This window comes from Lacerta agilis, chromosome 5, assembly GCF_009819535.1.
Source record: "Lacerta agilis isolate rLacAgi1 chromosome 5, rLacAgi1.pri, whole genome shotgun sequence".
Classification (NCBI taxonomy): Eukaryota; Metazoa; Chordata; class Lepidosauria; order Squamata; family Lacertidae; genus Lacerta; species Lacerta agilis.
The window spans coordinates 52,420,076-52,443,908 of NC_046316.1; the positions used below are offsets into that span (position 1 = coordinate 52,420,076).

The 23,833-nt window shown below is 40.6% G+C and overlaps 2 protein-coding genes across 5 annotated transcripts in view; one reads left to right on the forward strand and one right to left on the reverse strand.

The window, feature by feature from the left end:
- Positions 1–18,721, reverse strand: part of PDCD11 (programmed cell death 11) — a 35,036-nt gene extending 16,315 nt beyond the window's left edge. The window contains exons 1-14 of the mRNA XM_033149747.1: positions 18,627–18,721; positions 10,684–10,798; positions 9,210–9,341; positions 8,444–8,611; positions 7,597–7,758; positions 6,856–6,979; positions 6,279–6,460; positions 5,516–5,623; positions 5,102–5,308; positions 4,524–4,648; positions 3,519–3,579; positions 2,624–2,770; positions 1,175–1,426; positions 293–436 (exon numbers count right to left, since the gene is read on the reverse strand). Of these exons, the coding sequence (XP_033005638.1) occupies positions 293–436; positions 1,175–1,426; positions 2,624–2,770; positions 3,519–3,579; positions 4,524–4,648; positions 5,102–5,308; positions 5,516–5,623; positions 6,279–6,460; positions 6,856–6,979; positions 7,597–7,758; positions 8,444–8,611; positions 9,210–9,341; positions 10,684–10,788 (1,917 nt within the window). The 5' untranslated portion in view covers positions 10,789–10,798; positions 18,627–18,721. The remainder of the gene's footprint in view (positions 1–292; positions 437–1,174; positions 1,427–2,623; positions 2,771–3,518; positions 3,580–4,523; positions 4,649–5,101; positions 5,309–5,515; positions 5,624–6,278; positions 6,461–6,855; positions 6,980–7,596; positions 7,759–8,443; positions 8,612–9,209; positions 9,342–10,683; positions 10,799–18,626) is intronic.
- Positions 18,722–18,787: 66 nt separating this feature from the next.
- Positions 18,788–22,580, forward strand: ATP5MD (ATP synthase membrane subunit DAPIT). Of its 4 annotated transcripts, XM_033149751.1 has the most exons (6): positions 18,941–19,025; positions 19,165–19,167; positions 20,107–20,175; positions 20,767–20,862; positions 21,353–21,450; positions 22,328–22,580. In XM_033149751.1, exons 4-5 carry the CDS (start codon positions 20,776–20,778, stop codon positions 21,443–21,445), a joined length of 180 nt encoding a protein of 59 aa, XP_033005642.1. In that variant the 5' UTR covers positions 18,941–19,025; positions 19,165–19,167; positions 20,107–20,175; positions 20,767–20,775; the 3' UTR covers positions 21,446–21,450; positions 22,328–22,580. The 4 variants fall into 4 exon arrangements, with proteins under 4 accessions (XP_033005643.1, XP_033005641.1, XP_033005645.1 ...); XM_033149752.1 differs by lacking the exons at positions 18,941–19,025; positions 19,165–19,167 and adding an exon at positions 18,788–18,809; XM_033149750.1 differs by lacking the exon at positions 19,165–19,167 and having other exon boundaries at positions 18,892–18,989.
- Positions 22,581–23,833: the final 1,253 nt, after the last annotated feature.

Here is a 23,833-nt window from a genome sequence, read left to right on the forward strand (position 1 = left end):
CATCATCACATTGCTAAATGCCGAATCAGCAGCCCTTCTGGTTGTGCAGAACACTTCAAGTTGGAATAAATGGTTTAAATCCAACAGAAATGCTCCATGAAGTAGTACTATAACTGGGACCCCATAGCATAGTCCTTCTTAAGATATATGAACTGATAATCTGATCATTTTGTATGAAATAAAACCCAAGTTAGAAATATCATAAATTCCTGTCTTTGCTCCTAGCATCCTAAGGGGATTGTCAACAGGTCTACCAGGAAAAAGGGAAGGGAGATCTTTTAGAATTAATTACCCGTCCGGTTTCGTATGTTACTTCTCGCTTCTTTGAAGTCTTTTTTTCTCCACCATCCTCAGCTAGTGCTTCATTTGTCAGCTTGAATGACAGCAGCAGTCTCTCCTGCTCAGGCTCACATTTTAAGACAATAACTTTGACCACCTGATTGGCAAAACAAAAGAATCATATCGCAGGCATGTTCACTCTCACACTTCAAAAACAGGACAACCTGAATGTGTCCCCGAACATCCCTCTACTGCATCCTATCTGGGTCCTAACCCATTTCCCTCCACTTTACCTTGATAAAATGCAGAAGTTCTGTAACTTTCCACTGGCTTTATGCCTCTCTCTGTGTTAAAGTAACAAATGTAAGTCATTTTACTAGTAGTTCAAAATATTTTATTTAAATGTTTTTCAAGAGAGGAAGAGAGACCACTGCTATGTCCTACTACATAAGCATATCAAGGGTCCTGCGAATTCAGTAATAATAATCTGCAACTCATGTTCTATCACTAAACAAATGTATGTGCATTAAAGATGTTATGCAAATCTGTTATGCTGTATAAATGGATCAGCAGATAAATGTGTATCTGAAGAAGTGTGCATGCACACGAAAGCTCATACCAGCTCATACCAGGAACAAACTCAGTTGGTCTCTAAGGTGCTACTGGAAAGAATTTTTGATTCTGTTATGCTGCAAATGTGTACAGCTATTAACAACTAAAAAATTTATTTACAGGTAGGTAGCCGTGTTGGTCTGCCATAGTCAAAACAAAACAAAATAAAAAATTCCTTCCAGTAGCACCTTAGAGGTCTCTAAGGTGCTACTGGAAGGAATTTTTTATTTTAAAATTTTTATATCAAGGATAATCAGACTTTTTACTTTTACCCAGCTTTTACCTGGCCTGCATAAAATGTTTCTTGAGGAACAATTGAAGGTGTTCCGCCGAGCTCATTTTTGGGGACAAGGCCCTTTATGTCATTGTAGAATTTCACAATGCAGCCAAACTCCCTAGCACATGCAACAAAACCATGGGTGATCAAGCCTGGCTTTGCATCTTCGTAACTGGATAGGGCAGGGAGTTTGGAATTGACAAGTGTTCTCTTAAGCGTCAGAGCGAGTTTCCTTGCTTCAGGATTGCAGGAAAGCACCTGGAGGAGGAGGAGAAGAAACTGGAATTATGTATGCCAACTGGCAGGAAACTGCAATTGAACCAAAATGAAGGAATGTCCAAAATGTCAGCTTGGAACTCATGGGATCAGTCCTAATACAGCTGGCACAACCCATCAGCTTAGAAAAATAAGGGATATGAAAGGTTAGGAGATAGCTGTCAGAGACAGAACTCATCTTGTAACAGGATCTGAATAACACTTCTTTAACTATTCAAAATAGGCATGGGAAATCTTTGGCCTGCAAGCTAAATGGGCCACTGCATGGGTCCTAATGTGGCTGACAAGGTTATTTCCCCAAGGCACACCCACCTGCCCAACACCCAATGTCAGATGATATCAGGTGTGGGACAGGTAAAGACATATCTGTAAAGGAGCAATTCAGAGCCTTAAAGTGCACTCTCAACTGTTCCTAGGTAAGCAGGGCTTGCATTTGGCACCTTTAAAATACCAAGTGGAGCCAAACCCTTCTAAAGTTAGCAACAATCAACTGATTGGTGCCGACTTCAAGCCCTGCTGGAAGAAGTTGCACTCAGAAGTTGCCTACCAAAAGCAGGGCTTGCAGTCTGTACTAAAGTCAAGGACGTCAGTGCTGAAGTCTGTGCAAAGGAAGAAAGGATTGTAATTTTAGACTCTTAAAGGTCCTACTGTGAGATTCTCTTTAATTGCTAATGTTTATTACTTCACCTTGTTAAATATGTAGCAACCCAGCCTGACTGCATTGGGGGCCTCTCCTGCTCATTTTGCTGAGTGGGGCCCCAGAATTCTGGTGCAAACTCCTGCCTAGACAGAAACACTGTCTACATTTTATCCTGTGGAGCTGTAATATTACACACATGCCAGCAAGTCCCACAGAACTCAGCGAGCCTGACTTCTGAGTAGGTAAAATAGAAACATTTGAAATTATGAATGCATGTCGTTGTCCCCATTTTAGATTCACTACAACTCTGAATAAGCCAGGTTGAGAGATAGTAACTGATCCAAGGATTACACAATAAACACAATGGCTGAGAGGGATTCTGAACCTAGGTTTTGCACATTCAACCTAATGTTGCCCACAGAACCAAGGCAGCTCTCATTATAAAGGCAGATTATTGCATGGAGAAAGCCCCCTTGGTCTCTCCTTGCTAGAGAAATCGATAAAGCAGTCCAAAGTGGTCCCTTACAGAGAGTTCTTACCCGACACCGGACAGTGCTCCCCACAATGTATTTCTTCTCTGGCTGTTTCAGAAGCACATCTGCCAGATGCAGTCGGGGAACCAGGCCCTTGATGTGCCCAGTCACCTTTACTTGCATGCCAAAGGGCTTCAGAGCCAACACCGTGCACTAAAGTCCAAAAGAACGAGGGATCAGAAAGCAAGAAAAACTAGTACAGAAAGAGGAGATGCCCTCCATCTAGCTTTCAGGTAGTGAATGTGAGGCATTCCAAATGTTTGACTCTAACTCCCATCAGCCTCATCCAGCATGAAAAGCAGTCAGAATTGATGGGAGCTGCAGTCCAACAACTCCTTTGGGAGGAAGGTTGGGATATAAATTGGGCAGCCATCTGGAGGGCACCACATTGGCTACCCCAGCCCCCAAGTGTCCCTCTCCCCACAGCTGCTACTACAGCGTTACTTAAGAACCATCTTGAAGGGAAGAGATCTAGCTTTCAATAATTACATTTCCCCTTGAAGCTTATGTTTATTGTTTTATCATATAGTTTAATTGATGCTCATTATTTAAATCTTTTTATGCAGACTGCCTGGCAAGGTTTGCCTAAAAAGCAGCATATCTTTAAAAAAGCATGATTACACAGAGTAAATGAAAGACAAATCCATTACACATAACTTTGTGGAATGTAGCAGAAACCAGACTGATTTCTGTACAACTAACGCAACTGCTTTGCTAGGCTACAGTGAAATTAATAGTGTTCCATTAATGCCACACAGCAGGATTTGGGTACAAAGAGGCATTAAGCACACAATTCAGAAGGAAATACTTGCTGGACAAAATTGGACCAAAGCCCTCGCCTCAGGTTTGTTCAGCAAGATAACCAAGATTCCAAGGATATTTTTTCTCTCCTTGAACTTACTTCCACCACCTGTCCAGGATGAATATCATGGTATCTCAGGAATGGAGCCTCAATAATGTGTCTGCAAACAAAAAGAAGGGAAGTGAAAATTGATCTGTGAGGTAGAAGAGAAACAGATGAAAGAGTAAAGAGAACTGATTCGCCCCCACCTCCAATTCTTCCTCCTGCCCTTCTGAACAGGTCACCAAGTGAGCTTCATGACCAAGTGGAGATTTAAACCCTGGTCTCCTATGTTCCTAGCCTGCCACTGTATACCATACTGGCTCTTTTTATATCTGTGCTGTCAGTATGAAACTTGGTATACAGTGGTGCCTCCCAAGACGAAATTAATTTGTTCCGCGAGTGTTGTTGTATAGCGTAATTTCATCTTGCGTGCGAAGCACAGTCGGAGGAAGTGCGGTTTTACGGAAAAAACCCCGCAAAACGTTTTCGTTTTGTGAGTCGCGGCCATAGGAAAATTTGTCTTGCGAGTCACCCTTTCATTAGCGAATGCCTTTCGTCTAGCGAGTTTTTCGTCTAGCGAGGCATTCGTCTTGCGAGGTACCACTGTATATGATCTAAATGAGGTAGGGTATCATTGGGCTAAATATCATTCACATTGTGTGCCATGATCTAGATTGATACTGGCCTTGGTGTACATGGAGTGGGGTAATAATGGATGTGTCCGGACAGAAATTCATCAGATGCTAGAATGGAACTCAACAGATTTTCCTTTGTAACTGAATGAGCAAAACATCACCTGAAGGCAGAAAGTTTGGATACCTATGTGGAACCATTTTTTTAAATGTGCAGATGCAATCCACTGCACAGGTGTGTATAATGTAGCCATCACAGCTGTTCTGAAAGCAATGGGACTTACGTCCCAACTGAAATGTATTGATTATCTGTTAGGCATAAGGAAGTTCCATCTATGCATAGAATTTAAGACATGGAAATATGCTTGAAACATGAGTATATAAAGACACTTCATAGACTGGTTCATTCAAATTGCACTCTAAAGCTTACTGTTTGAGAGACACCACCACCACATCATCCATTGGGCTGTAGTCAATAATTCGGCATTTATGCTTGCTTCCAGGCTTGAATGCTGCAGGTTTGAAAGATTTGGCAGTACCTGAAAGATGTTTTATCTGAAAGAGGTATAAAGATAGTGCAGAAAATGAAATTAAATTATAAATCCAGACAGTTTTCTAGTTTAGGATTAACCCTGCTGTAATCCAGAAAGCAAAGCAAAGCCTAGATGCTGCATCTGTCTGATTCTACCTTCCAATATGAATCACAATGAGACAACAGAGGTTATGATCACAATGTAACCACAGAGGTTATGATCGCATCTAATAAGGGCGAGCAAACAACAAAGGAATCTAGAAAAGCTCTTTGCTACCTTCAGACTCTGGGCTCTTCTCAATACTCCAGCACTAATTAAGACGTCATATAACACATTCACGAACAGATGCCAAGACACATCTATGTATTGAATCGGTAATGGGCAAAAGTGCTGTTGTACTGCTCTCCAAACATCAGCCATGATGGTTGAAAGGGTCTACCCTCCTACAAGGTGCAATCAGCATGGAGTTACTTACATGTGCAAAAGCTAGGCAGCCATCATCGAGCTTGAAGATGGCACCAGTCTTTTTGAGAAAGGTCTCAACTGTGGAGTCTGGAACTACGCTGCCAATCTGATCACTAGACAGCTTGCCAAGTTGAGTGCCAGGCTGCAGGAAAACTGGGCGCAGAGACAGGCGTATTGCCTTGGAGGTAGGATTGTTGAAGAGAATGCATGCTTTCACCTGGAGGGGAAAACACAAAGAGAGGGGGGGAGGTGTTAAGTTTGTAGGAAAAATAGGGAATGTGCTGAGAATGGTAGTTCTCTTAAACATTCTAGCCTCCATGACCGTGGCGAAACCATATAGAAATGCACCCGTTCAATTCATATCTTAACCAAGTCCTGCAGCACCACCTTAACACAACTTAAGACTTGCTATAAAATCACTTACCGTTTGACCTGGTGAGTAGTTTCTTGTTTTTGTAGAACTCATGTGCATGCAGTCCACAAATCCAGAGAAGGAAGACAGAAAACTTAGAGAAATTCCAAAAGGAGTCACCTGGAAATATTCAAAAGGAAACAAAAATTGTCCTGAAAGAGGTAAAATTAAACAGAATAATTTCTCTGACAGATCTAGATGAATATTAGATGAATAGTAAGTTCTAATGTGGCTGTCATGAAATGTAAATGTGTGTTTTATGGTTTATATGTATTATATGCTTATATGTATACAATATTAATGATTCTTTTGCTGGTGGTTCCAAATTATGTCTTCTAGTGCGGTAAATCACTAGATTTAATAACATTTTAGGGTGGTAATCAACCAAGTCCTACTCAGAGTAGACACATTGAAATTAATGAACCCAAGTCATGTCCATTAACTTCAACGGGGTAGCTTGAGTAGGGCTAATGTTTACTATCACCCTATAGAGATTTTTAAAAATCTAGGTTAAGATAGAAGACAAAAAAACCAAAAACCTCATGTGGTTCAGACACAGGGTCATAGATGTTTCCAACAAAAAAACCTCTATTTTTGCAATTATCCTTATATTTTAACCAAACTCAGTAGTCAGACTGGAACAATTCACAGCTGTGAAAAAGTGAATGCATTGTTTGTTTAAAATGCAGGTGTTAGGGAATTTAGTAATTTCACTGTACTCTTCCAAGAGAGAAGAAAATAAGATTAGCACATTAATTCGTAAAGAACAGCTTACCTCCTGAATCTGGGCTTTCACCACTAGACCAGGTAGCAAATTGCCAAGGGACCAGTTTTGTTCTTCTGTGGCAATAGCTGCAGCAACCTCCGACTGATCAATGGCCATGCGTATTATCCTCCCACCATTCTTTACTTCTTCAATAAGGCAGTTGAAGTATTGGCCTATCTTCAGCTCAGTTCCTAAGAGACCAACATATGCAACTATCATCACTTATCACCAAAGCTTTGACATTACTTTTCTGCCACTATGGCCATTATTTCCAGGCACCAGCTACTTCTGAAATCCTTTCACATGTTCATCACATTAAAAGGCTTTTCATCCTAGACTGAAATACTCCACTTTGCATAAAAAGCTTCCTAAACAAGAGAAGCCAGGCAACAGCTGGCCACTTATAAGTTACTGTACAATGATCTGTACTCAAGATTCTCTCTCTCTCTCTCTCTCTCACACACACACACACACGGCAGTAAATTCTGCCTCTGGTAACTCCCAAATCTAAGATTTTACAGTTCTCTAAACCACCCATTTGCTTCTCCCCCAGCCTTAAACCCAGTACTCCCAAGCATAGTTATACCTTTGTTGGCTGACTGCAAGTAGGCCTTGGCTTTCTGACGAGGCAGAAATGCTTTCGTTGCTTGGATGCCTATGTCAATAAGGTAGCCGTGATCTTCCACACTAGAGATGCAGCCGGAGAGCAGCTGTTTGGAGAAGAAGTGTAAGCTTAAAGGAAAATTTATCAGACTCCTTGTTGTTGTTCCTCCCTCCTCAAGCACTCAAGTTTCCCTGAAAAGAAACAGGACTTTGGGCTCCCACAAACGAGACCTATACCCTTCACAACAATATTAGGACAAGATATCTGCACCTGCTGAAATTCTATTCTCTGCATTCTTATAAAAGGCACAAGAACACTTTACCATATCAAATCACAAAAAATTAACAGATGATATGTTTTGAGCTCATCTGATGATGCCCATTGCCAGGTTCCCCAGCTACTGAGGTTAGGGCAGGTGACGATACCAGAGAGGTTCTTTTCCATGGAAGCCCCTCTCTAGGTCTGTATACCTGGCACCTATATGGATGTCTTTCTGGCACCAAGTAAAGGCATTTTTATTTACCCAGACATCTTAATTCACCACACTGTGTTTTTATTACTGCTTCTTTCAATTGTTACTTTACATTTCAAAGTTATTTATCTGCTAATGTGTTGTTATTAATTGTTGTAGTTTTGTGCTTTTTATTTTGCTTTATAATATTTTATTATTTGTAAGCTACATGAAATAAATTTGGAGAGGCAGGTAATTCAGATGTTTCATACCATGCCTGGTCTCAGAGTGGCAGCATTCAAAGCCTTGTTGACATCTTTGGGGTTGATTGTTAGCTGTATACTCTGACGACCTGTAGTAGTTTTGTCCACACCAACCACAGCACATCTGACCAGCATTCCTGGGGTGAAGAGATCTGAGAGAGAATTCAGATCCTGCAAAAAGATAGTTTAATGGATAAAGACTAAAATAATGAACATATCAAAACAGAAACAGCAGTATCTAGTCACTGGCTCTGAAACTTTGACCAAACAAAATGTTCTGCTGTAAGCAATACAACTACATTTTTGAACATGCTACGGAAAATGTTGATTACTGAAGGGGTTGTGATATAGCCATTTAACTATTCAAAGCTTAATTCCTCCAAAATACAGATGACAAGGCAAAGGAAATTCATGTTACTGGCATATGTTGTTCCAGACTGGTATGGTAGTGTCAGTCAAAATCTAGAAGTGTGTGTGGTTTTTTTTTTTTTTAAAAAAAAAGGTCTACCTTCTTTTGTTTTTATTCAGTTCCGAAGATATTAATTTCATTCTTGCAGTGTGCAAAACACTAAAGCAGGGCACTCCAGATGTTGGACTACAATTCACATCACCTCTAGCTGCAGCTGCTGGGGATGGCTAACAACATCTGGATGGCCTCAAGTTCCCCATCTTGGAACCAAAGCAAGTCAGGTGTTGTAAAGGCAGCTCTAAATGGTCTTCTACAATGTAGGCCTCTTCAGGACACAGCAGGAAACAGAGGAGGCAAGAGAATGCCCTGAACAGAAGAAACCTGCTGCTTAATGGTACTTGCAGAACCCACCAAACAACTGCGTGACACACATGCACCTTGTCTTACCTCTAAGTGCTCGTCTGTAGCCACCTGTTCATTCAGCATCTCATTGTAGGCATCACTTATACGTGTCACTTGCACAAATCCAGTGAGCCCATTGGGCAAGCTGATCACCAGCTCAAACGGATTAGATTCTTTCACGCATCCTAAGAGCAGTACCCCTGCAGTGAGGGACTGTTTAAAAAACCAAGGACATGTAATGAGAAACTTTCAGAAACACATTTTTCTCATGTGTTGTACATAACTAGACTGTCCCCGACAGGGGGAAAAGGTATGATGTTAATAAAAGCTGTAAGTCCCCTTTTTAACAAGACTGAAAAAAATTGAAAGAAAAGCAGAAGGGGAAAATTACATCATTGCCTTCTGCATGCTATTAATTATCTCTCAATACCACAATGATGTACAATCTACTCCTGTCTCATACACTACTATCTGAAATTGTACTACTTATTATTGTTCCAGTTACAGGTGGGTAGCCCTGCTGGTCGGCCATAGTCGAAACAAAATAGAAAATTCTTTCCAGTAGCACCTTAGAAACCAACTGAGTTTGTTCTTGGTATGAGCTTTCGTGTGCATGCACACTTCTTCAGATACACTGAAAAAAGTGTATCTGAAGAAGTGTGCATGCACACGAAAGCTCATACCAAGAACAAACTCAGTTGGTCTCTAAGGTGATACTGGAAAGAATTTTCTATTTTGTTTCGACTACTTATTATTGTGTAGTTATTTGCCACAGTGTGAAAATAAACCATAATACAAATTATAGACCAACCTCAACTGTTAGAAATTCAAAATGTTTAACACCAATTTTTACAACGACTTTCTTCTCAATCTTGAGTTTTTTTGGCTTTGGTTCATCTTGATGGTTTTTCTTTCTTTTCTTGGTCACTTCTTCATGTTGCGTCTAAGGCAGTTAAAAAAAAAGAAAGACATTTCAAGATTTTGAAAAGACAGTTGCTTCCCTAAAACAAGAGTGTCAGGGAACTGTCCCTGGCGCAGCGCAAGGTGGTGGAAGGGCTCTTGGGATGTTACAGAGAGCCCCGGCCCCACCTGACCAACAGCACCTCCTCTGGCAGCGGAGGGAGCAGCGAGGCTTCCAGTGGGGAGGGGCATGGGTCTCAAGGGATGGAGAGTCGAGGCTCTGAGGATGCTGGAGAGACCCTGCACTCCTCTAGCCCAGGGGGCGATGAAGGAGGCACGCAATTTCCGTCGCCCCAAAGGCGTCAAGGGGTGAATCGAAAGGATGAAAGGCGGGGTTTTCATATACCGAAACTCTTTTGTTGTGGTCAGAACTGGAAAGGGCCATTCCCGGATTCTGCCGACGCTTGATACAGACATGAACTTATTAGCTCTGCACTGTACATAGTTTGCACAATAAAACTATTAAAGGAAAACTCGGAGTTTTGCCTGCTTACTTATGAGCAACTAACCGAGGACCTTACAGCGAATATAGTTTTAGAGCTGCAAAGGGACCCATGAACGTAACCTGCAGAAAAGCACGTTTAAGAGAGTTTAATCTTAAGGAAGCCCTGGTCTGAAACTCAAAGGAGCAGTACAGATCTAAAGTTAAACAAGAATGGAGATCCTGTGACCTTCCAGAAATTGCTGGATTACAATTTCCATCATTCCTAACGAATGGCCATGGTAGCTAGGGCTGGTGGGAGTTGGAGACCAACAACATCTTGAGACCTACAAGTTCCTGCACTAACACAGTTTAGTATTATGGAAGCAAGTGAGCTCAAAATTGAGGCTGAAGTGATCCACCTCCTCTCTCCTTCTCTGACACACATCAAAGGAAGAAATTTGAAGCATTCACTTCCGAGTTTAAACTAAACTAACCACAATTTGTTGATATGCCCAAACCAGGCCAAACTCTGGCTTATTGAAATGAGCCAAAATCAGAAACTACAGTTTAATCAGCAGGAAACTTGTTTATACAGCACATGCATTTCTATTTTATCCTGAAGGGTTCCCAGAACCGCTTATTGAGTTATTCTTAAGAACAATGTCAGTACATCAATCTGGGGCTGTAGCACAGTGATAAAGCATATGCATTGAATGCTGAAGAATCTGGGCTGAATCCTTGGCAACCCCAGTTAAAATTGCTACAGGTAAAAGGGTTTGAGAAACACCTCTGTAAGCAGTTAGAGAATTGCTACCAAGCAGAATAGACAACAATAAGCTACAGGATGAACCTTTGATCTGAATTAGCAGAAGGCAACTAAATATGTTCACAATTTGCATACTTTGAATAAATTATCCTGGTGCACTATTGACTGTCTGGCCACTTTTTCTTCTTGACTTTTCCTTTGTGGGCCACCTCGAGGGAAATTCTCTTCTACAGATGACATGGTTGTCTTTCTGCAATGGAAGCAACAAAGTTATTTGCATATACAAATTGTGTTCAAAGTGGCAAAATCAACACAAACATTTTCATTTCTAGAATGAGAACAGACTTTAAAATAACAGGAAAAAAATAACCGTTGTGCTTTTGAAGATGATTCATTCTCTAAAACAAGGCAACACTCATGAGAGCATCAAGGACAACAAGAGCTCATAAATGTTGTTAACACTGTACCACACCTACTCAAATGTCTACTGGCAGAGAGAAACAAAATAAGCTAGTCCTTCCTTTGTTCTTAAGCAACCAAGAGTTATTTCATGAACCAAGATTCTAAGTATTCAATGCCTACATAAGCGGAGATCAATAAACAGTTTTTTCTACCATTAGCTCAGTTGGTTAGAGCGTGGTGCCAATAACACCAAGGTCACAGGTTTGACCCCTTCATGGGTGCATCCCAGGGGTTGGACTAGATCAGGGGTCCCCAAACTAAGGCCCAGGGGCCATATACGACCCAATCGCCTTCTAAATGTGGCCCGCGGACGGTCCAGGAATCAGCGTGTTTTTACATGAGTAGAATGTGTGCTTTTATTTAAAAGGCATCTCTGGGTTCTTTGTGGGGCATAGGAATTCGTTCATTTTTTTTTTCTTCAAAATATAGTTCAGCCCCCCACAAGTTCTGAGGGACAGTGGACCGGCCCCCTGCTGAAAAAGTTTGCTGACCCCTGGACTAGATGATCCTCAGGGTCCCTTCCAACTCAATGATTGGGTCCTCTTCCAAGTCTATGATTCTATCACTCTGCCAAGAAAATAACTCACCTGTTGATTTCTGGCTGTTGTGCAGCTATTAGAGACCCATAACTTTTTGTTATGGCAAACTAAAAAGAGAGCATTTCACGAACAAGATGAACTCTTCTAAATGACTTTGCTTCATGACCATACCAGGATTTTAATCATTTCCCCCACATACACTCAGAAAATCTAGCAATCATTTGCTGCGTTTTTAAATATAAACATTTGTATATAGCACAGAAGGCAAAAAGTGGAAGCCGGGGCAGATAAGAGCACTATTTTCACTTTGCTTTTATGTCCATAAAGCAGCTTTCAATATTAAAAAAATAACAAAAACAAACGGGATGAATGGCTTTAGTGGGAAGAAAGTGGGGCACTGACGACTTCCGGTTAGGTGCCGGTCAATGGCGGACGGGAGTCCGACGGCTCCGTCCTCCGCCAGGCTTTAGGGACTTCTGTGCCTGCGCCACGGGTCCCTTAAAGCCACGGGAAGAGCGTCCCGTGGACCTGAGCTTCGTGGGTCCCAGACGTGCCGTCTCCGTTCCCGATTGACCCTCGTAAGGGGGAAAATCGGGCGAGCGGAGCGCCGGCACGGGACTGAAGAAGCGTCTGCCTGCGGAGGATCAAAGCAGCGATCCCGCCAGACTCGAGCACCCGGCACTTCCTGCATAGAAATCTCCAAAGAAACTCTGTAAGTTAAAGAATTGGATTATTTTTACAAGTTTTAAGAGCACTGCTTACAGAGGAACTGCAAAAGGAAGCCTGTTCCCTTTAAACTGTTTGCGCGAGCTTGGTAGCGCTAAAAGATCAAAGCCGCGACTAACGGAAAAGTTTTGCGAACTTTTTAAAAGTTGATTAAAAGTTGTTTAAAGGATGTTTAAAGACTTAAAAACAGTTGATATGGCAAAAGAAGACGCCCCTCACCCTCTGGATTAGGATTCCGGGTCAGTAGCGGGCTGTGATATATTGTTGCCATTTTTTTTTCCTTTGTTGGTGTTTCAGTGACTGTTTACCAGTGGAGACATTCTGACTTCTTTGTAACCAGATACAAGTTATTTTGTGGACTTTGGTGGTAACACTGCAAGTTAGGAACTGTGACTGACTTGGGCTACATGAAAATGGGCCCTTCTTGGCTTTAAGGAACTTATATTTTGGAAAATTAAAACTCTTTGCCTAAAAGTTGGATTTTCGGGACTGGTGTGGGCTCCTGGCTCAGCAGCCTCTTTGTTCTCAGGACTGAGCTGCTGGCCACCTGGTGTTTACTTTTGGGACTGTTGGCCTTCTGCTGTGAATGTCTGAGATTGTTACTACAGAAACTGGAGTGACCTTGAGATTACAGTTACAGAGCCCACAAGGAATGGAACTTAGATCAAAAGGAACTGGCTCTGAAAAAAGAAAAGGCTCTGTTTCCCTAACTCTACAGGAACAAATGGAGAAATTAGTTGTTAGTGTTGCAGAAATTGCAGCAGGACTGAAAAGCGTGACTGACGGGTTGAAGCAAACACAAGATCAAGTTTCATCAGGAAATACAGCAGTGAATTCAGCAATAGAAAAATTACAAGCTGATATAAAAGCTGACATTAAAAATTCTACGCAGACCCTAGAAAAATCCATTGGACAAATTGAGGAGAACGTAAGGAAGAACAGAGAAGAGATTAATAGGATTGGGCAAGAGGTGACCACCTTGAAAAAGGACTCAGAGGAAATTAAAGTGGTCAAGGAAAAAATAAAAAAGGTAGAGGAAAAATTGGACAATTTAGATTTGGAACAGATAGAGAGTATTGGATCACGACAGAGGTCTGTTGAAGAGTCCCTCGCGTTTCTGCAACTACATCAAAGAGAGGGCAACATCCGCCTAAGAAATCTTCCAGAACTGGAAGGGGAAGACCTAAAAGACTACATAGTGAAGTTATTCTCAGGATTTTGGGAGATAGAAGAAATCAACGTCTCAGCACGCATAGTGAAGGCCTTCAGATTTGGTCCAAGAGGCTCCAGAGGAAAGAAAAGCAGTAAAACAGTCAGTGACTGTTTGATTGTGCTACACGATCGACACGACAGAGACTACTTTCTGGACTTGCATTATAGAAACAACCTGGTGGTTGAGCAGAATAAAGTAATTTTTTATAAGGACATCCCCAGATTTTTCCTTGACAAAAGAGTTCCCTACAACGATTTGGCAACTGAGCTTAGAAAAAGGAAAATCCCCTTCAGTTGGGAATTTCCAGAAGGCCTGGCATTTACGTTTGAAGGAAAAAAGATAAGAATAAGGTCCCTGGCGGAGAAGCAGAAGTTTTTGGACAAGCACCTGGAACAATTTAAAGGCACACCACTCGACCCAGCACAATTCTACAGGTTTCCAGAGGTATTTCCACCACCGCCGGGACCACCACCAAGCCTACCCAGCCCAGGCAAGGATCCAGAGGAAGACAAGATAGGAGAAGCAACTGGAGGAGAAGACTAGAGAAAGGAAAATGGCGCTCAAGTTAATGACATGGAATGTCCGGGGATTGAATCAGAGACCAAAGAGACGCAGAGTGTTTTATAGCATAGAAAAGAAGAATTTGGATATAATATGCTTACAGGAAACCCACATAGCCCGACGTCATAGAAGATTACTACAGAACAAAAAATTAGGCCAAGAGTTTATATCATCGGATAAGGCCAAGAAGAGAGGAGTAGTGATATACGCAAAGGAGAAATATAGCCCAAGACAGCTTTTTAAAGATGAAGAAGGGAGATACATCGCAATTGAAATTAACATACAAGGCGAAAAATTCTTGATTCTGGGACTTTATGCACCAAATGATGGAAAGTCAATTTTTTATAAGAAAATACATGATCTGCTGTTGGACTATTTGGATTACAAATTAGTTTGCCTTGGAGACTTTAATGGTGCAGTTTCCACACTAATGGATAGATCTCAAAGAACCAAATTAACGAATGATGGGAAACTCCCAAAGACTTTTTTCGAAATGGTGGATAATTTGAATTTGGTGGACTCTTGGAGATTAAAAAATCCCACAGATACAGAGGCAACATACTTCAGCGAACCTCAGCAGTCATGGTCGAGGATAGATTATATTTGGATATCGAATGAATTGGCTCCAAAAATACAAAAGGCAGAAATTGGCCCTAAAACTCTTTCAGACCATAACCCTGTACAGTTAAATTTAAAAATGATTTCCAAGGACTCTTTTAGATGGAGAATGGATGACGCTTTGATGAGAGACACCAAGCTAGTGGAAAGAGCGGCGAAAAAGATGAAAGAATATTTTCAGATAAATTGGAGCTCCGAAGTGGAGAAAAGAATTGCTTGGGATGCAAGTAAAGCGGTAATGAGAGGATTTCTCATTAGTGAAAAAGCAAAAAAGAAGAGACAACAAAATGCAGAGATGGAGAGATTGTTGAAATCAATCAAAGAAAAGGAAAAAGAATTAAGAGGACATCCCAGATGTGTCAAAATCCAAAAAGAAATTAAATACTTGCAATCCCAATATGCCAACATAATGAATCAGGACATCGAATGGAAAGTGAAAATGATGAAGCAAAGAACATTTGAATCGGCTAATAAATGTGGAAAATTACTAGCTTGGCAATTGAAGAAAAGACAAAAGGCAAATGTCATCAATACCTTGGTAGTAAACGGAAAAAACGTGGAGAAACCTGAGGAAATCAGATGGTGTTTTCAAAGATTTTATAAGCAACTGTACAAGGAGGAGAAGATAGATGAAGCAGAAATTGACCGATTTCTGGAAAAGAATGGATTGCAAAAGGTCCCAGAGGAAAAACTAGTTACTCTCAACCACCCAATAACGACACAGGAGATAGAAGATGCGATAAATAACATGCAATTGGGGAAGGCTCCAGGACCGGACGGTTTAACAGCAAAATATTATAAGACATTGAAAGACTGGCTATCGCAGCCACTAAGAGAAGTATGCAACAAGATACTAGAAGGAGATAGGGCACCAGAGACGTGGAAGGAAGCCTTTATCACACTGATTCCAAAACCAGATACTGATAAGACTCAAATGAAAAACTATCGCCCAATATCCCTTTTGAATGTGGATTACAAAATTTTTGCAAATATATTGGCTACAAGATTGAAAAGAGTGTTGAAAGATTATATACATAGAGACCAAGCAGGTTTCTTGCCAGGAAGACAAATTAGTAATAACACGAGAATCATTGTGGACATTTTAGAAAAACTGGAGAGAAACATAAATACAGATGCGGCACTATTGTTTGTTGATGCAGAGAAAGCATTTGATAAAGTCTCTTGGACATTTATGAAAAAGAATTTGGAAAGGATGGGAGTTGGTCAAAAATTTTTGAATGGCATTAATGCCATCTATACAGAGCAAAGAGCTAAAGTAATAGTAAACAGTGTGATATCGGAGGAGTTTGAAGTTGAAAAGGGAACAAGACAAGGGTGCCCTATCTCCCCTTTACTTTTCATTACGGTCCTGGAAGTCCTCCTAAATATGATACGAAAGGACAAACAGATAAAAGGAATTCGTGTGGGAGAGAAGGAATACAAACTACGCGCCTTCGCAGACGATTTGATGTTATCCCTGCAAGAACCGGAAAGCAGTGTCCCCAGAGCTTTGGGAATAATCGAACAATTTGGACTTGTAGCTGGTTTCAAGTTAAACAAGCAGAAAACCAAAGTTTTAGGAAAAAATATGAGTGCAGAACAAATTCAAAGAATACAGGAAGGCACTGGCCTCAATTTTGTTAAAACAGTAAAATATCTAGGTATCAACCTCACAACCAAGAATTTGAACCTGTATAAGGACAACTACGAAAAACTGTGGATGGAAATAAAGAAAGACATGGAAATATGGACAAGATTGAAACTGTCGTTAATGGGAAGAATTGCCGTGATAAAAATGAATGTCCTACCAAGGATGCTGTTTTTATTCCAAGCCATACCAATTTTGGACAAACTGGATTGTTTTAAGAAATGGCAAAAGGACTTATCAAAGTTCATATGGCAGGGCAAAAAGCCAAGAATTAAGTTTAAGATTTTAACAGACTCTAAAGAGAGAGGAGGCTTTGCCCTGCCGGACTTAAGACTCTACTTCGAAGCAGCGGCCTTTTGCTGGTTAAAGGACTGGTTCAAACTAGAAAATGTTGATGTATTGGACTTGGAAGGGTATGACAATATGTTCGGTTGGCATGCATACCTTTGGTATGACAAGGCTAAGATCCACAGAACTTTTAAGTCTCATATAGTTAGAAAATCCTTATACCAGGTTTGGTCTAGATATAAAGACTTGTTAGAGAGAAAGACCCCTAGATGGATCTCTCCAGTGGAGGCCAAGGCCTACAAGAGACCGAACATGTCTGCAAATTGGTTAAGATATATGGACATATTGCAGCAGGAAGGGGACTCTTTTAAGCTAAAAAGCTACGATCAAGTGAAAAGTCAGGTCCCCGACTGGCTGCATTATCATCAGGTATATGAAACATTCAAAATGGACAAAAAAGTTGGTTTTCAAGTAGAAAAATCAAAACTGGAAACAGAACTGATAGAATCGAACTTTAAAAACCTTTCCAAAATGTATAATCTTTTGCTAGAGTGGCATACGAAAGATGAATTGGTTAAATCGTCAATGATAAATTGGGCGAAAGATATAGGACACAATATTATGATGGATGACTGGGAGGGATTGTGGCAAAAAGGTATTAAATTTACTGCTTGTCATAGTTTAAGAGAAAACATAATGAAAATGGTTTACAGATGGTATTTGACACCAGTTAAGATAGCCAGGATGAATACCAAAATGTCAGATGTATGTTGGAAATGTAAACATGCGAAAGGTACCTTTTTTCATATGTGGTGGTTGTGCCCAGCGGTAAATGCCTTCTGGGATAAGATTTATAACGAACTCAAGAAGGTAATGAAGGTTACCTTTTGTAAGAAACCAGAGGCATTTCTCCTGAGCATAACCAATGAAGAGATACCCAGTCAGGATAGAGTGTTTTTTATGTATGCCACAACAGCAGCTAGAATCTTATTGGCAAGAACATGGAAAGGCGAAGAGATACCAACGGTGGAAGAATGGCAGACGAAGATGATGGAATATATGGAACTCGCAGAGCTGACCGCCAGAATCCGGGACCAGAGGGAGGAGAAGGTGTCAAGGGATTGGAAGAAATTTAAGGATTATTTAGTCAAAACAGTAAAATTGAATATCTGAGCAGAATTAAATAGAATAGCGGCTTTAGTAGATATATGTTAGATAAAATTGTTGGTAAGATATTTTTGTGTGAAAAATTTAATTGTTAGGAATTGTGTTAAGATTTGGTGTTAAAGTTAAGATATGATTAAGCAAAGTAAAGTGTATTAGAAATTGAGTTAATGTGAATAGAACAAGATACAAAGCTACCTTGAAGATATATATGATTTTGAAGACAGTGGAGGGAATGGGGGAAGTCCCTCAAAATAGAGAAGTTAGTAACAAGAAAAGTAAGAGGATAAATGTTAGTTTAAAGGTTTGTATATGTTTCTCTTTATTGTGATTGTTTGATTATGTTTTTGTGTTGTGTTTATGTATTGTATTTTGTATTTTTATATTGTGAATGTTGTTGTTTATGCTATGTTTTCCCTTTGTCTTAATAGAAAATAATAAAATCTTATAAAAAAAAAAAAAGAAAGTGGGGCACTGACGGTCGCCCATACTCCACACTCCAGCGTCTCGTAACCCCTTAGCAAAATAGTTTGAGGGGGGGAAGCGGTATGATCATCCCACACCCTGATTTCTAGGGTTACAGACTATTCAAATTTTCTGCACGGAAGTTAAATAAAGCCACACACAGCTCCCCTCCCGTGTCTTCTGTGAGAGATCCTGCAATCAGAAGAGCGGAGGCATGTCACAGCAGCACTCCGGCGGCGAGCCCGCAAGGAACTCACACAGCCACGCTAGTTCTACACGTGTAACCCATCTTGCTGTATTTCTCAATCACCAGCTCAGTCGGACTCGGCCCTCTCCTTAGGCCACCCTCCTTTCCTTCATTATCCCTCTTCTCCAGAGAACTCAGTTTACGTACCTTTTCCCCACGCTTCTTCAACTTCACTGGCACGCCTGGCGAGTGAGAGCCGCCATCTGCTCCGTAACCCGGAAACGAATTCGGAGGCCAGCAAAGGGCAACCGGAAGTGGGCTTTAAGGAAACCGTGCCGTGGTAGAACTCGCGGGACGGTTTATTAGTCGTCACAGAGCTCAAGGAATCCGGTAACTTTGACAAACACGCAAATTGCCCAATCACGCCATACCTTTCTGAAGCAGTGCCGCCTTACTCTGCAGGGCGGCGCGCCTCAGCCAATCAGAGGAAAGCGGAAAGGACGGCTGTTTGAGCGACGCCATTTTGCACGCGAAGGGCATTGAATGGTTACTACCGGGAGGAGAAAGCGGGTAATAACTGCGGCGGGCGCTGACTTGGCTCGGCAGGTTAATTTTGTTTGGGGAGGGGGGTTGAGTAGCATCTGTAAAAGGGGTAGAGGCCCTGTTAGTGTCTTGTGACACACTTACATACTGTATCTGTGCTTGGTTTGCCAGTTGCACAGTCACCGACAGCAAAATGCTCCAGAAGGTCATAACCACAGCCCAAAAGATTATCGGTCGTCCTCTCCCATCTTTGGACGAACTATATAGCTCCCGTTGTCTCAAAAAAGCAAACAACATTTTACAGGATTCATCTCATCCTGGATATAGTCTGTTTGCACGGTTGCCTTCGGGCAAGAGATACAGAACAATTAAATCAAGAACGAATAGACTAAAAAACAGTTTTTATCCAAGAGCTATAACTATTTTAAATGCTGTAACCAAATGATAGGATGTTTGGGGAGTCGTGATGGATGGTATGTATGTGTATGTGTGGTTGTAAATGTATAAATGCGTATATGTGGCTGTAAATGTCGGGATGGCATTCAATTTCGTTGTACTATGTACCATGACAATAAAGTATCTACCTATCTAAATACACCCGGGTAGGAGTAACCTTCAAGGATTGCTATGGCAATTGAAATTCAGTTCAGTAAGGCAATAGCTGCTGCATAGGTCCAAAGTGTCAGCATTTTTGTGCTGCTGTTTCCAACCTGGCCGAGGCATCTAGGCTGTCATTTTCTATTCTGTGTGTTGTCCTCAAAACTCGTTATGAATGTCATTGGTTGGTACATAGAGTAATTTAGTGTTTGATACTCTTTATACGCAGGTTGCAGTTCATATGAAATAACTAAAGTTAGTTCAATGGTAATAGCTAGCCGAGGTCTAAAGGAGCTTCTGTTATGTTGATTGAAAAGTACTGAGCAGTTTGAACTGTTGAAAGATTATTTCACTAGTAAACGATGATGCATAAAATAACTTTCTGTTTGGTGAAATATACCAATGGGAATATGCAAAACGGAGTGGTTTCCTTTTTCTGAAGTTCTGGTATTATGCATAGCACCAGACTCTCGTTGGCTTTGCTTATGACTCCGTAATGTCCCTGAATCTGCAAGAGGATGAGTAGTCTCTCTCCTTTCCCCCCCAGATTTGCAGTGTAAAATCAATCCACTTGTTGAGGAGATAATCTGTGTTAATCGCAGTTGAGAAACATTTGGTAAGTTCGTCTCCTTAGATCTAACTAGATTTCCTCAGTGAATTGATTTGAATGTTCAGTGGTTGATGCCTATTCCCTTCCACTTCTTGCTGAACAACAGTGATTGAAGGTCTCTTTGAAAGCACTTGCTTTCTGCCCAGACTTATGCCTTTAGCTATGACATTGATGGCCTGGCTCCTTGGGGTGGGAAACTACAGTTGTTGGTCTTGTTGGTCATTGACTCAACCAAGTATAGGTGGTACCCATGCATATAAATAGTGGCAAATCCGTAACCTGCTCTATGGAGGCTCAGGTGGCTAAACAATTAGTTATTTACAAGCGCATACTACATTTCTTTAAGCATAACTCTTAACTTCAGAAGTAACCATTATTGTTTGAAGGTCAGCACCGTAAAATATATTGGTTTTAGATGTAGCAAACAATTCAGAATAACATATTTGAGTAGATCCTCCTATGTAGTTTTAGTTTTAGTAGCTAATGCTTTCATGCTCAAATGTAAATAATTGGAATGAAATTGGTCTACTTTGGCTGGAAGATACTGTAGATTTTTTTTTAAAAGATGCAGTACTAACTTCCTTTTTTAAAATCTAGGACTAAGTGATGGCAGGGCACGATGCTGGGTCACAACACCAATTCACAGGGTTTCAGAAATACTTCAATACCTACACCATCGTAGGCAGAAGAAATGTAAGTGTCCAGTTAAATAACTGCTAAGAAACAAAGAAGAAGTTGATTCTCAAAAGTTCCTGAATTGATTTGGGAATGTGTGGGGTGGGAACCTCTGGCACACAAGCCGAATTAGGCTTGGCAGGGATCCTAATTTGGTTTGCAAGGCACAAAACCACTTGCGCTGCCTCTGGTATCCTGTGGTGTCAGATGGCAGGTGGGTGAAGGTGTGGCCTTCACTTTGAAATGCGTTTCTAATAAGTTTGAATTAAAACTCCTTGGAACACACTTCAGAAGGTGATGTCTTAGCACCCAAGGTGGTGTCACCTGGTAGCATTATTACATTAGGTGATTTGACAGGCGGACAGCCCTGCCCTCCTGTCAGATTTGGGCTTTAATAAACTCAGGTACTTTTAATAATCAATTTCTCTCTTTCCTGCACTTAAATAACAGAAAAGCAAGCCTTTGAAATGTGTTTGATCAGAGGAATAATATCCTTTTCTGTCTTTAGTATGTTATAGCTACATATGCAACGATTGCAAGTATCGTTCTGTATTTTAAACTGAGGCCTAAGAAGCAAGCTCCAGCCGTGACACAGAAATAAGATGGGTAAGTGTCTGCCATATTTTACTGATGCCAGTAGGGCTTAAAACCTCCAGAAATCCAGGTAAATCTCTGTATCTGTACATGAAATGTCAAATGCAAGTTTAGGATACTAAGCACTTGTATTGTTACAGGTAAATAATTTCATAGGGCTTTAAGCAGATTACAACATGAAGTTATTTCTTACCAAGAATATTGTATTGTATGTTGTTGTCTCTGTAATCTCAGCTTGAACATAGAAGTGCTTTCTTAAATGGCATAACAAAGTTTGCAGAACACTCTGTTCTTCAGCTAATCAAACACCAGGAGCAGATGCATAGTACCAGAATTTGATACAGGATATGCAAGATTAATTTGCTTATGTTTGAAACCTGGGATGTTTGCCATGAGTTTAAATTTTATAATGTCTTAATAGAGTTGGCTAAGGAAAAGTTGATAGTTCAAATAGCAGCAATTGCTCAGCATGTGCATTTTTATCCTATTTTATGTCACTCAGTTCTTCACTGAGTGGCATGACAAGAGTATCTTAATGAAGAAATAAGGGAAAGTGGTTGCTTTCATGTCCTCTCAACATCCAGTTGTGAGCATACCTTTAAGTTCTGCCCAACTAAATAGCCTGTTTTTTCATGTTAGTAGAGTGTATCCCCATTTGTATGATCATATAATAAGCCTTAAACACCCCCCACGTGTGAGTCAGCAAACCAACCAGGAAGTCTTCTGTTAACTATAATTTCCCATTTTGTCTGTGCCAGGAAACTGGTTAATGGCTTCAGAACAAGCCAGTATATGAATTTTCCTGGTTTGGGCAAAATACTGTCACTGTGTGTTAATAAATAAAGTTGTGCAAGATGTAGTAACTAAATAATGTTTATTTTTTTGACAGGTTGACATTTTGACACTGGACCATGCACATAATATAACTAGTAGAAGTTGATGTACACTTCAATAAATCATGAACAGTGATGAAGTTTGTCATCTGTACACATTGCCACTACAGAAGTGACTGTCCTACATATAAACAGCGTGCAGAGTTCTAATGTGTACAATTCAGTTAAGGAGCCCTTTCAATCTGTGCTGAGAAATGATGGATACATCCTTAGGCATTACTGTATCTCTAGGATAAATGTTACACAGCATTGTTCCAAAAGTAAATTGTGGCTTTCATTACAACCATTTGTGTTCCATTTGTAGTAGGAGAGGAACAAACATGATCCTATTTCCTGTGTGTCAAACATGTGGATGGTGCTGAGCGGAGTATGGCACTAATACTAAATGTTAATATAACCTGTTTAATCTACAGGCATTTGCCAACATAAGGAATTCAATGATTTGGCAGGGCTGCTTTTACATTGAGGATAATGCTGAATGATCGATGTTAGAATACTTGACTGATCTTATTTCTGAGCAAATGTGTCTGCCCCACTCTGCACAGCCTTAATTCAACCCAAAGTGAAATGCAGGTGAATAATAGGGATCGTGGGTTGCATCCATTGTGGGGTCACAAAGCTTTCACTTGCTTTTAACTAGTTGTGGTTTATTATGTCCAAATGGATACAAAATGGGCAGTCTTTTAACTATGGTTTATTGAAACTGGTTTATGAACTGGTCATTCACCAATCCATAGTAAAGATTAACTACTGTTACAGTTTCAAATGTAACAGTACCTGTAATTAAATTGAAAGTAGAAAGGGAAGCTTCTAATCTTGCAGTCCTGCCAGAAGTGGCTTGCTTATTTATGTAACGCAAAAACATACTTTAGTGTTGAGACTCAAATCAGGCCTAAATTCCACCACTTTCTGCAATTTGTCTCTTAGTAACTCTTAGTAAACATCCTTTATGATGCTGCATATACATTTTATCCCAGATGTTGTACTTCCAGTGACTTGCAGGCCCCTTCTGATGGACAAATGTTCTAATCAGTCACCTAGAGGCTAGTAGTGAGCAGGGTCAAAGAATGAATTTTTTACTTTTGTATAGTTTGCTAACTTCTACACACATCCCTCTACCCTCCATCCAGGGAATCAAAAGAGGCATTATTGTTGTTCAAGAGTACAAAGCACAGCCACTAGAATATGGCTGGGATAGGCTTGTGGACTGAGAAGACTTGCAAAGGCCAAGAAGAGAGGCCCAGATGACTGCATTTGGCTTTCAGGCCTGTGGTTCCCCACCCCTATTTTAAAGATGTGACTAACTGGCTTCCCTGAAACACTGATTTCTATAGATGCAACCCTTTTTTAAAAACCCATTATAAACTTGACAAAGCATTACACCATTTCTGGAATTATTTAAGTGGAAATCTTCCACAAGAAGTATTTGGCAGCCTCACATTTTTTTCTTTAAAATCATAATTCTCTCATTTGCTTTGTCTTTGAAGATAAAAGCTTGTAGT

Bases quoted from the DNA above. Each gene is read 5' to 3' on its own strand.
- ATP5MD (XM_033149752.1), top strand. From the start codon at position 20,776: ATGGCAGGGCACGATGCTGGGTCACAACACCAATTCACAGGGTTTCAG. The intron at 20,863-21,352 runs GTAAGTGTCCAG...TTCTGTCTTTAG, and splicing joins CCATCGTAGGCAGAAGAAAT to TATGTTATAGCTACATATGC.